The sequence below is a fragment of the Petaurus breviceps genome, unplaced genomic scaffold, assembly GCF_028583685.1.
Source record: "Petaurus breviceps papuanus isolate PSGF00001 unplaced genomic scaffold, PetGlider_PUasm1.0 90808, whole genome shotgun sequence".
NCBI classification, from domain to species: Eukaryota; Metazoa; Chordata; class Mammalia; order Diprotodontia; family Petauridae; genus Petaurus; species Petaurus breviceps.
Window position 1 is genome coordinate 3,272,464 of NW_027187349.1, and position 12,182 is coordinate 3,284,645.

At 40.4% G+C, this 12,182-nt stretch overlaps 1 protein-coding gene across 1 annotated transcript; it reads left to right on the plus strand.

Moving 5' to 3' along the window:
- Window positions 1–7,503: 7,503 nt before the first annotated feature.
- Window positions 7,504–9,706, plus strand: MRPL18 (mitochondrial ribosomal protein L18). Its single transcript, XM_069070360.1, has 4 exons — window positions 7,504–7,699; window positions 8,033–8,219; window positions 8,872–9,103; window positions 9,502–9,706. The coding sequence occupies exons 1-4, from the start codon at window positions 7,648–7,650 to the stop codon at window positions 9,571–9,573; spliced, it is 543 nt and encodes a 180-aa protein (XP_068926461.1). The 5' UTR covers window positions 7,504–7,647; the 3' UTR covers window positions 9,574–9,706.
- The last annotated feature ends 2,476 nt before the right edge of the window (window positions 9,707–12,182 follow it).

The following is a 12,182-nucleotide window of genomic DNA, read 5'->3' on the forward strand; positions in this document are numbered from 1 at the left end:
CATCATTGTAAATAGAACAACAAAACAATTGAAACCAAATATTGTGATGTTATGATGATCAAACTTAGCCCCAAAGAATCCATATGAGAAAATACCTCCCTACTTTCTTTGTAGAGTTAGAGGACTATGTATGTGGAACATTACATACATGTCAGACTTTTTCATTATGTTGGTTAATTTTGCTAAACTTTTTTCTCCTTTTCTTTGTTATAAGGGATGGCACTCTGGGAAGAGGAAGAGGGAAGAATGTAATGGGAAATGTAGGTTATACAAACCCCAAAGATATCCAAAGTTCATTTTTAAAAGTCATCTATAGTCCAGCCCTAGTATCTACTGAATTCCTGTCTGTTATCACCGACTGCCTAATGAACATTTTGAAACGGTTGTTCTTGTAAGCTTCTCAAAACTCAACATGTCTAAAACAAAAATTATTGGTTTTTCCCCCAAGACCTACTCCTCTTTTGAACTTCTCTATTTCTGTGGAAGGCTTCACTATCCTCCTGGTCACCTTTGTTCACAACTTTCCCTCACCTCACAGTCATGCCAACTCTTATTGATTCTATTTCTACATCTCCAGCATCTACTCATACACATGGCTATCACCCTAGATAAGGCCCTTATCCCTTCTTTTTTTTTTAAGAGCCCTTGCATTAAAAAAAATTTTTTTTGTTACATTTGAGTTCCAAGTAGTCTCTCTCCCTCCTTCCCAACCCTCCATGAGACGTCAACATTATTTTTATATATACATACTTCCATACATCAGTTCTTTCTCTGGAGGTGGATAGTATCTTCTTTCATAGGTCATTTGAAGCTGATTTGAACGATCATATTACTCAGAATAGCTTAGTCATTTGCAGCTAATGTTCAAATAATATTACTATTACAATGTTGTCTTGGTTCTGCTCATTTCACTCTGCATTTCAGTCAAGTCTTTGTGTTTTTCTAAAACCAACCTTCTCATCATTTCTCATAGCACAATAGTATTCTATCACAATCATATACCACAATTTGTTCAGCCATCCCCCATTTGATGGGCTTCCCTGCAATCTCTATTTCTCTACCACCTGTAGCAGCAAGCACCCCGGTGTCCTCAGGGTTTGCTGCCAGCACAGGTTCTTGGATCTGCTTTGTTAAAGGAAAGCAACTCAAAATGGGTTAACAAGCTTACATTAATCAGTCAGACATATATCATTTACCTTGTTCAGGGGAAAAAGGTCAGCACCCCGAACTTCAGAATTATCAAGACAGAAACAGATCAAGTAGACAGATTTCCAAACTGTCCAACCATCACATCCATACCCAGTCAACATCTGGGTTTCCACATCTGGGTTTTTCAAAGGTGGGGGGGGCGGCTCTGGACAACAGCTTCCCAGAATACAGATCAAATCACAGAACACTTCTCAAAGTGAGCCCCCAAAACAAAGCCTCACATCAGGGCTTATATAGCCTTCTCCTGGCTCAGAGAATGTAACAACCTTATTGACCCACTGGCCAATCAAAAAGTATCTACTGAAAAACAAGCCTCCCACCCCAGGCTTCAGGTGCACTTTAGCCTGGAAGAAGGGAAGATCTTCCAAATTTGCATTCCCATTACACCACCCCAAAGAGAACAGCTATAAATGTTTTAGAACATATATGTTCTTTCCCTTTTTTTCTGATTACCTTAGTAAACATCTAATAATGGTATTGCTGGCTCACCCTTATTACCTCTTGCTTGACCTCCAAATTGATTATACAGGATTTCTCATCACCTTTCCCAATATCCCACTCCCCATCCATCTTTTGCATTGCTACCGCACAAAATTTTCTTAGACTCAGTTATCCTGGTTTACATAACTATACTATACTTAATATTCTCTTGGTTCTTCAACTAGGTTTCTCTGAACATAAGCCACAGCAGTACTCCATCACATAGGGCAGTGGAAAAAGCACTGTATTTGGAGTCAGAGGAGCTGTATTCAAATCCTGCCTCCTCCACTTAATAGTACCTTGTGTGATTGATGGAATCCTAATAAAGCTGCCCCCAGCCCCAATAATCTAACTTCACTGTGGGCCCAGCCTCACTGAACAGCAACCCACTGTACCTACCTATTGCCGCCCCCCCCCCGCTAGCCCCAATGTCTTAACTTCTTTATATATGCCTCACTGCTCACTGGAACAACAGGTATGTCCCAGAACTCCTAGTTCCCATAGAAACAGCAGGTATGTCCATATGATGGGAACCTAGCTACTACCTCTACCTGGTCACTGTCCCCAGACCCATTCCTACACAAACTGGTGTATTTTTGTATTCAATCACAATCACATCATCCATCTAGACCAGACAGGACCACAATAGCTAACCAGTTGGAGGGCAGAATGACCAGAATGTTTAAGCATTGAACCATAGATGGGACCCTTCCTCCGTTACCTAATCCCTTAACAAACTCCTCCTGTCTTTGTAATATTAATAATATTCCTCTATTCTATATAAATTTCTGTTATGTAATTGCATCAATATCTTTTAAAAATCCATCTTGCTTTCTCTAAAGTTGCTAGTTCCTCTTGGAACTTAGTCCGCTTCATGAGAGGCGTGAATCTCAATAAATGCCTATACTTGGATTAGAGGTAGTTTGATGCTGAATTCTTTGAGATGGTTCCACCACACCACATCATGAAATTGCAACAGTTTTTGGGTGGGAAGAGCCCTTACCACAACAGATTTTGGTGTTCCTGGGTTCAAAACGCTACATGATCTTGGGCAAGTCACTTAACCTCTGTTTCCTCATTTATCTAATAAGAAGGTTGGACTAGACCCTAAAGTTCCTTTCAGATCAAAATCTGAGCCTATGATAATATGGTATTCAGTGATTTATTCAGTTCCCATTTTGTTTCCAGGTTTTGTTTTGTTTTCTTTCCACAGACAGTGCTGCTATGAGTATTTTGTTATATATAGGATTTTTGTTTCTATCATTGACTTCCTTATAATATATACCCAATAGTGGTATCTCTAGGTTAAAGGATATGAATAATTTAGTGCCTTTTTCTGTCATAGTTCCAAATTGTTTTCCAGAAAGTTTGAACCATTGCACAGCTCCAACAATAGTATGAGTATACTAGTCTTTTCACAGTTCAACATTATTTTTCTTTTTATCACTGACAATTTGATACTTATGTACATCTTTTAAAAATCTAGTTGATTGATGAGTTAAACTCTATTCAACAACTATTTATTACACTCTGCTTATAATACTGTGACAAAAAGTTTGAGAGACAATTTCTGGGTAATTAATCATTTTATTAATTATTGCTAGAAGATAATAAAAGGGTCAATAGTACTCTCAAATGCCAGCGACCATCCCGGTGGCTTTTAGATACTTATATGCCCTTGGAAGGGAGGCTAGGTGATGCAGTGAATAGAGCATCCATACTGGAGACAGGAAGACCTGACTTCAAATCTGACTTACTAGCCGTGTGGCCTGGAGCAAGTCACTTAACCCCAATTGCCCTGCCTTCCCCTTTCAAAAAAGCAAAAAAATATTAAATAAAAATATTCCCTTGGAAGTGTCAGTGTTACCAACAGTGGGGAACCAACTTAATTGGTTAACAAAGAGAAAATGAATATTATAATAAGAGGTGGGCCTATTCTAATGAGGGGCTGGGGGACGTGACTCTGATCACCCTTGCTCCCAGACCACCCAGGCAATCTAGACGAAGGCTCTTACCCCTCCTTTTTTCCCACTGCCATCCCCACCCAAGACTGAGTAGAACACAGTGGGCTCCCTCACTTAGGTGGGATCTGAACAGGACTGAAGAGAAAGTTAATCTAATATCATTGTCAGCAAAGTCTTTCAAACACTAGTTTGACCTAGTAGAGAATGAGGAAATAGGAAGGGGAAAAAAACCTGAATCTCCCCAAGAATTGGTTAACAATCATTTCTCTCAAAACTGTTTTTATCTTTGTTGTCCGTTAGTCTTGTGTTCTCCATCACGCCTCCTTGTTCTCATTCCTGAATTTCTTCACACAGATAATTCTACTTAATATATAATGTGATTCCACTACCTTGCCCTCCTTTACCTAAACTGTTGTGCCATATCTCCATGATGTTTCATCCCAAGTCTCTGATACCTGTTAAGATCATAAATTGTCTACTTGTGTTAAGGTTTGTAGTTCACTTTGGTTGGAAGAGACATCAGAAGACTTGTAATCTAATTGTGGTTGAACAAGAATTCCCTCTACAATATCCTGGATGAGGGATATGTTGCTTGAAGACTTCTAGTGAGTGAGAACCCATTATCCCCCAAGAAAGCCTGTTATACTCTTGGATAGCTTTAATTATTAGGAGGTTTATTATTAGGAGGTTTATTCTTTATGTCAAGCCTAAATATGCCTCTCTATAGCTTCTTCTCATTGCTCCTAGTTCTACCTCCTGTGTTTTTACAGAACAAATCACCAGATTTAATTTTATCTCAGTGGAGGTAGACCAGGATTCTGAAATTATGAACTCAAAGAATAGCATTGTTCCCACCCTTCTTTCCCCTCTCCCCCATAGATCCTGCTTGCATCTAGCTGGGAAAGCTGTCATTCAGGAGCCTAATCCATGTGAAAATGCAGACCTGGCTACAGGTTCTTTGCAGGTAGCAGATAGAGATCCTGAGGACCCAGAAAAGAAAGTCCTTAGCAATATCAAATAGTTCAGTATCACAAATGAATTTGGTTTTATTGACCTCCTGCCAAAGTGGTCTTTTTTTCTTTTTCTTTTTTTTTTGTCTTTATTAATTTGTTTGTTTACTTTTAGTTTACAAGATTCAGTTTCACAATCCCTTGAATTTCAAATTTCCTTTCCCCTCTCTCCCCCCACCCTCCCCCAATGGTGGCATTCAATCTAGTATAGAATCTGAAAATACTTTCACATTAGACATACCTCAGGTTGTAAAGAAGGATTGTAACCTATGGAATGAACAATGGGAAAGAGGAAACAAAACCAAACAAGAAAGAGGAGAGCAGGTAGTTTGCTTCAATCTTCATTCAAACTCTGTTCTTTATAGTTCTTTCTCTGAATGTAGACATCTCTTTCCATCAGAGTCTCTTGGAGTTGTCTTATAACCTTGCATTGCTGAGAAGAGTCCAATCTATCAAAGCTGGTTGTCACACACACATTGTGTCTGTAATTGTGTACAAATTTCTCCTGGTTCTACTCTTCTCATTCCTCATCAGTTTGTACAAGTCTCTCCAGGTAAATATGAAGTCCATCTGCTCTTCATTTCTTATAGCACAATAGTATTCCATTACATTCATATACCACAATTTGTTTAACCATTCCCCAATTGATGGGCATCCCCTTAATTTCCAATTCTTTGCCACCACAAAAAGAGCTGCTATAAATATTTTTGTACAAATGGGTCTTCCTCCCACTTCTATGATCTCTTTGGTATACAACCCTAGAAGTGGTATTGCTGGGTCAAAGGGTATGCACTTATTTATAGCCCTTTGGGCATAGTTCCAGATTGCTCTCCAAAATGGCTGAATCAGTTCACAACTCTACCAACAATGCATTAGTGTTCCAATTTTTCCACATCCTCTCCAGCATTTGTCATTTTCTTGTTTTGTCATCCTAGCCAATCTGACTGGTGAGATGTGGTGCCTTAGAGTTGTTTTGATTTGCATTTCTCTAATCAATAGTGATTTAGAGCATTTTTTCATATGCTTATAGATATCTTTAATTTCTTCCTCTGAAAACTGTCTTTTCATATCCTTTTACTATTTGTCAATTGGAGAATGACTTATATTCTTATAGATTTGACTCAGTTCTCTGTATATGTTAGAAATGAAGCCTTTATCAGAGACACTGGTTGTAAAAATTCTTTCCCAGTTTCCCATTTCCCTCTTAATCTTGGTTACATTGGATTTGTATGTACAGAAACTTTTCAATTTAATGTAATCAAAATTGTCCATTTTGCATTTTATAATGCTTTCTAACTCTTGTTTGGTCATAAAGTCTTCCCTTCTCCAGAAATTTGACAGGTAAAATTTACCTTGCTTTCTCAGATTGCTTACAGTATCAACCTTTATATCTAGATCATTCACCCATTTAGACTTAATTTTGGTGTATGGTGTTAGATAATGGTCTATGCCCAGTTTCTGTCATACTATATTCCAGTTTTTTCAGCAGTTTCTGTCAAATACAAAGTGGTCTTCCTAAAGCACAGATCTGACCATGTCACCTCCCTACTTAATGAAGTCCAGCGGCTCCCTGTCATCTCCAGGATTGAATATAAAACCCTCTGCTTTGCATTCAAGGCCTTTATAACCCTTGCCCCCCTTCTGCTTTTCCAGTCGTCTTACATAGTGTATCCCCACCACATGCTCTACCTTTCTATTTATTTGCTTCCTAGCAGGTCCTCAAACAAGACAGACACTGCCTCTGGGTATTTTTACCAGCTGTCCTCTTCCATGCCTGGAATTCTCTTCCCTCCTCACCTCTGCCTCCTGGCTTCCCTGGCTTCCTTCAAGTTTTGACTAAAATCCTACTTTCTACATGAAGACTTGGCTGCTCCCCTTGGTTTAATTGCTTTGTCTGTTAATTGCTTCCAATTTCTCCTTTATATGTAGCTTGTTTGTACATAGTTGTTTACAAGTTGTCTTCCCCACATTAGACTGTGAACTTTTTGAGAGGAGATACTGTTTTTTGACCTTGGTATCCCTAGCTCTTAGCACAGAGCAGCATATTAGTTTATATTATTATTTCTTATAAGCCAGTGTTTATTCAATGTTTATTGACTCTTGACTGATTGACTAGTGTAATCAAAATTATTTCATCTTCTATAATTGCTGCTATCTCTCATTTAGTTAAGAATACATCTCCTGGGGCAGCCAGGTAGCACAGCGAGTAAAATCACCTGCCCCAGTGTTGGGATGACCTGGGGATCGAATCACAGCTCAGACACTTAGCACCCACCCTGAAACACCTGGCCGTGTAACCTTGAGCAAGTTACTTAATCCCAATTGCTTTAAGAAAAAAAAAAAAAAAGAATACATCTCCTACACACAGCTGTGAGATGTGTCCCACCTGCTTCTCTTCTAATTTTTTGTGGTCTCATCTTTAATACTGTAATGATGAAGCCCAGATTCTGCCAGGCTGATTTCCAGTTCTTGTCATATAGGGAAGTCTTCTCTAACCAATATCAGAAAGTTTTGATGACTGCCACTTTATAACATAGCTGGAAACCTGAAAATGCTATTTCCCCCTACATGCCTATGTTCATTATTTCTCTGGATAGTCTTAATTTTTTGGTTTCTCTAGAGAAGTTATTATTTTGTCGGTTTTTGTAAAGTATCTCTTTGATATTCTCATTGGTGTAGCACTGACCATTTACCCACTCTTATGGTCTTAAACAGTCGCCTGGGACGCTGGCAGGCCCATTAGTCCAGGGTCACACATCACTAAGAGTCAAGGAGAAACAGCAGGTTGCTTTTGATTGGCTCAGGGAAAGTGGCCGTCTTTGTTCTGGCCTGCGTCGTGCGCTCATTTCGGGTATTGAGCATGCGTCCCATTCCCAAGGCTTTTTGCCCTGAATCAACATGGCTGCGCCCAAGCAGTCTTCTCTGCTGCTTTGATCTATACAGAACAGATCGCCGAGGCCGCTTCCCCGGCGGTTGTCGGCACGATGGCGCTGAGGGTGCGGAGCAGGGACCTGTTGGTTGTATGCAGGAAGCCCGGTAAGAACCGAGGCCTCGATCCTCAGGATGACCCCGAGGTAACCCTCTCGGGAATGGCCCAAGCAGCTAGCGTTTTAAATTAAATGTGTAGCGCTAGGAAATCCGTCGCCCTCGGCGGGGGTGAGGGTGGAAGGGCCACGGGAGCGGAGTCCTACGCTCTTGCTTCTGCAGTTCCCGGGACAGGCCCGCAGGCTGGGGGAGGGAGCAGGAGGGCGAGTAACATCTATTGCCCCTCTCGGTCCCCGAGCTGCCGGGCTTTGGGTTCTGTGGGCGTGGTCGGGTCCTTTAACCACCCCTGCCTCCTTAACCCCCACTTCGTTCCGGGTCCTGCAGGATTTCTGTCTGTGCCCCTCACCACCAGCCCCAAACCGGACCCGGCGCCTGACGGGGACACGAAGGAAAACGAGGCGATCGCGCCAGAATTCACGAACCGGAACCCCCGCAATCTGGAGCGCTTGGCCCTGGCCCGGAAGGAGCGGGGCTGGACCACGGTGTGGCCGCCCCGGGCCTATTGGCACAGGTGAGCTCGGGCGGCCTTCCCCCCACCCCTCAGTGAGGCGTGAAGAGAGGTGGCCTAGGGCACAGCGCACCTGCAGCTGAAACGAGCCCGAAGGACGGCCCAGGAGGCTCCTGGACAGCTCCCCCGAGCTCTTTCTTTTCTTTGAGCCCTGCTCCCTTTAGGTTCCAGGTGGTACCCAAAGACACCAGGCCCCAAGCAAGCTTTCTTCTTTTGTATTTGTCAGCCTGAATATGGGATCGTAGAAAGTGTCCTCTTGACCTGGTTAGCAGCTTCATTCTAGTTACGACCAAATGCCAAGTCTGGCTCTCTGAGCATCCTTTTTTGCTCTATCCTTAAAGGAAGGGGGCCAGACAAGATAATCTTTTCAGGTCTCTTCCAAATCTGTGGCTCTAATGACAAATTTCTGAGCTGAAATAATTTATTTGGATCCCAATCCTCAGAATGTTCTTTTAAAAAAAATTCTCCCTGCTCAAAATCTATGATTTTATCATTCCCTTAGAAATCTAAGTCAAACATATTGCAATAGATGACAATATACATCATTCCTAAAACAACAACCCTTTAAGGCAGGTATTCTGAAATGAAATTATAGTTGATGGTTTTTTGGTAAAGGGTCTGTTTCATCACCTCCTCTTTTCCCTCCTTACTCTAGGTTGCGAGTTCATCGGACCCAGCACCACATAGAAGCCTTTGTGGAGCATCATAACGGTGATGTTGTGGTTTCGGCATCCACTCGAGAATGGGCTATTAAGAAGCACCTCTACAGAACTCGAAGTGTTAATGCCAGTGAGAATATTGGAAGGGTTCTGGCCCAGCGGTGCCTGGAGGCAGGAATCAACTTCATGGCCTTCTACCCCACTTCTTGGGAATCTTCCTCAGAAACGGCATGTTCAGTTTTGAAGTTATTTAGATGGAAGTGAATTGCTTTTGGATAAGGTTGAGGAGCTCCATAGTGAATTCCTTTCCCTGCAGCAGTCCCAGTTATTTGGGACTTTGGGATTTATCTTTGATAGCCACTTTGTCTTCTATATAGCAAGGTACTAAAGGTCTTTGGCACACTTATGCTAGTCCAATATAAGTTGGTCTTATACATTCTAGGTGCTAATCATATATTCCTTGAAAAATAACATTATTCTTTGTAGTGGAGAAAATTACCCCAAGGGCTGGTTTTATTTTGGGACAGTAATAGGCAGATATATTTTCTTTATGCTGTCATTTTCTTTTTGAACCTCAGTGTAGTGCTAACTGAATCTATTTTTCTCTTTCCTTGTCTAAAAACCAGATACAGCGACTACAGAATGCCATGAAGGAAGGTGGAGTGGTGCTACAGGAACCCCGAAGAATCTATAAATGAGAAATTTAATTTCTGTTGGACTTTTAATTTTTAAAAAAATCACTTGTTAACCTTTTATCAAGATACAGGAACTTGAGGGATAATCATCTTGTTGTTTTACTGTATAATAAATGTGACGAGTTTTTTAAAGGTTTTTTTCTTTTTTGACTATTTTATTCAAGATAAATCCAGCTCTCTTCTGAATCTAATTTTAGTTATCTTTCAGACACATTCTCTTTCAAGCATGAAATATGGCTGATTTTAAAGTATAAGTTAAATACTGTAATTAACACATTGAAAAATATTAGAAGATTGTTAAATATTTTAAAGACATTTTTGTCAACTAGTTACTTTATCTTTAAACATGGGAATAATACTCTGCCAGACTCAGGATTTTTGTATCACATGTGAATTTGTGTGAAACATTTTATATTTTTCACAATGACATATACCAATGTTAAATACTGTGCACCTAATTTACTAAATTCTGGGGTTGATACCAAGACACACTGGTAGTATGGTGTTTTCTCTTAAGTATATAGGGGAAAATGAGAAAGAATATTTAGAAACATAGGCGAAGAAAAACAGGTTCAAACTATGGATGGAGTATTGAGGGAATTATATGTTCAAAAAATTGAACAGAATGGACTAGATTTTAGAGACCACATAAAGTAATTATGTAAGAGATCTCATTTTTGAGGAGGGTAGGGATATGGATATGATCAGAGAAGAGGCTTTTTCTGAAGGAGGAAAGGCACATGGGAAGGTGAGAGCATCTACTGGGTCACAAAGTAAGTTTGCCTGGATGTGCAAATCCAAACTGGATCTGAAATGCAAGGTGATTAGATTAAAAAATTTGGGAGAAAATAATGGAAGGCCTTAGAGTCATTACCACACTATGACTTTCCTCCATTTGGATATATTAGGAGCTCTAACTGGAAATAGTCCCCTGGCTTCATTCCTTCCCATTTATTAAGTGCCTGATGTGTACCAGGCATGCCAAGGGCTTTATAGATATCTCATTTGATCATCTCAACAACCCTGAGGAAGGTGCTATTATTATCCCCATTTTACAGTTGAGGAAACTGAGGCAGAAGTCAACTGTCTCAGTTACAGTTACAAAGTGTCAGGTCAGATTCAAACTCAGGTCTTCCTGCCTCCAGGCCTAGCATTCTTTCCAGGGCCACTTGGCTATCTAAGCTGCATGGTAAGGCCTCATTAATGTCTATTACTGCTAACTCCTTTGGGAAATTTAAAAATAGCTCACATTTATAGAGATCTTTAAGATTCACAGAGAGCTTATATATACATTATATATTTTATATATACATTTATATTTTTAATATGCATACACATACGTAATCTCATTTGATCCTCACAACAACCCTGTGAGAAAGGTCTTAATATCCTCATTTTATAGCCAAGGAAAGCAGCTCATAGAGATTGTGGCTTGCTCAGGGTCACACAGCTAGCAAGTCTGGGGAATTTGAACCTCTCTTCCTGACTTCAGGTCCAGCAGGACACACTGCCTTCCCATTCTCTACTATTCCTCTGACCTTTAATTTAGGAAGACTAGGAGAAGGTAATTGTTGAACTTTGTATTACTGGCTAGTTTAATGTTAACTGATTAGTTCAGTGGGAATCAGTTAACAAACATTCATTAAGCACATACTATGTGCCAGACACAGCTAAGCACTGAAGATAGAAAGAATGAAAAACACGTCCTGCACGGAAAGGCGATCATAGTCTAAAGGGGAGGGCAATGTGCAAACAATGATGTACATATGGTAGATGGATGTTAATCTCAAAGGGAAGTCACTGTCATTAAGGGAACTAGGAAAAGAATGTGAGATCTTAATAGAGACTTGAAAGAAGTCAGGAAACAGATGAAGAGGAAGAACATTACCAGATGTGGGAAAGCCAGAGAGAAGGGTTGGAATTGAGAGATGGAGTTTCATGATAGCAACAGCCAAGAGGCCAGAGGCACTGAATTGTAACTACTTGAAGAGTAGTAAAATGTGAGAAGACTGGAAAGATAGGAAGAGCTGGGACAATAAGGGCTTTAAAATAAAGGGCTTTAAAAATCTAACAGCCTAGTGGATTTTTTTTTCAGAGGCTAGATGGATTTAGAGCTGGAAGAGACCTTAAAGATTACTGAATCCAGGCACTTTACAGATGAGTTAACTGAAGCACAGGCCCCTCAGGATCACAGAGGTAGTAAGGTCAGAAGCCTTTGGGCTCAGGCCTTCTGGACTTCTGAGAGCCCTATATTCTATGCACCATGCTGCATGCTGAGGAAACAGGCTTAAAGAGGTTATGTATCACAAAGATAAATAGAAAACCTAGGTTTAATCCCAGGTTACGATCTGTAATTGTTTCTTTGGCCTCATTAGAATAGTACTGAAGCATATACTAGGAATTTTAATTTGATATATAGGAAGCAATTAGGAACCACTGTAACTTGACAAGGAAAACAAGACTTGTTCCAAATTAAAGTTTCTAGCTACTGTGCTAGGATAGATTTGATGGGAAGATGTTATAAGCAGAACATTAACACCCTGTTAAAGCAAGTTCATGGACAAATCTAAAACAGAATGTGAGCATGTTGGGAAAGTACTGGCTCTGGACTC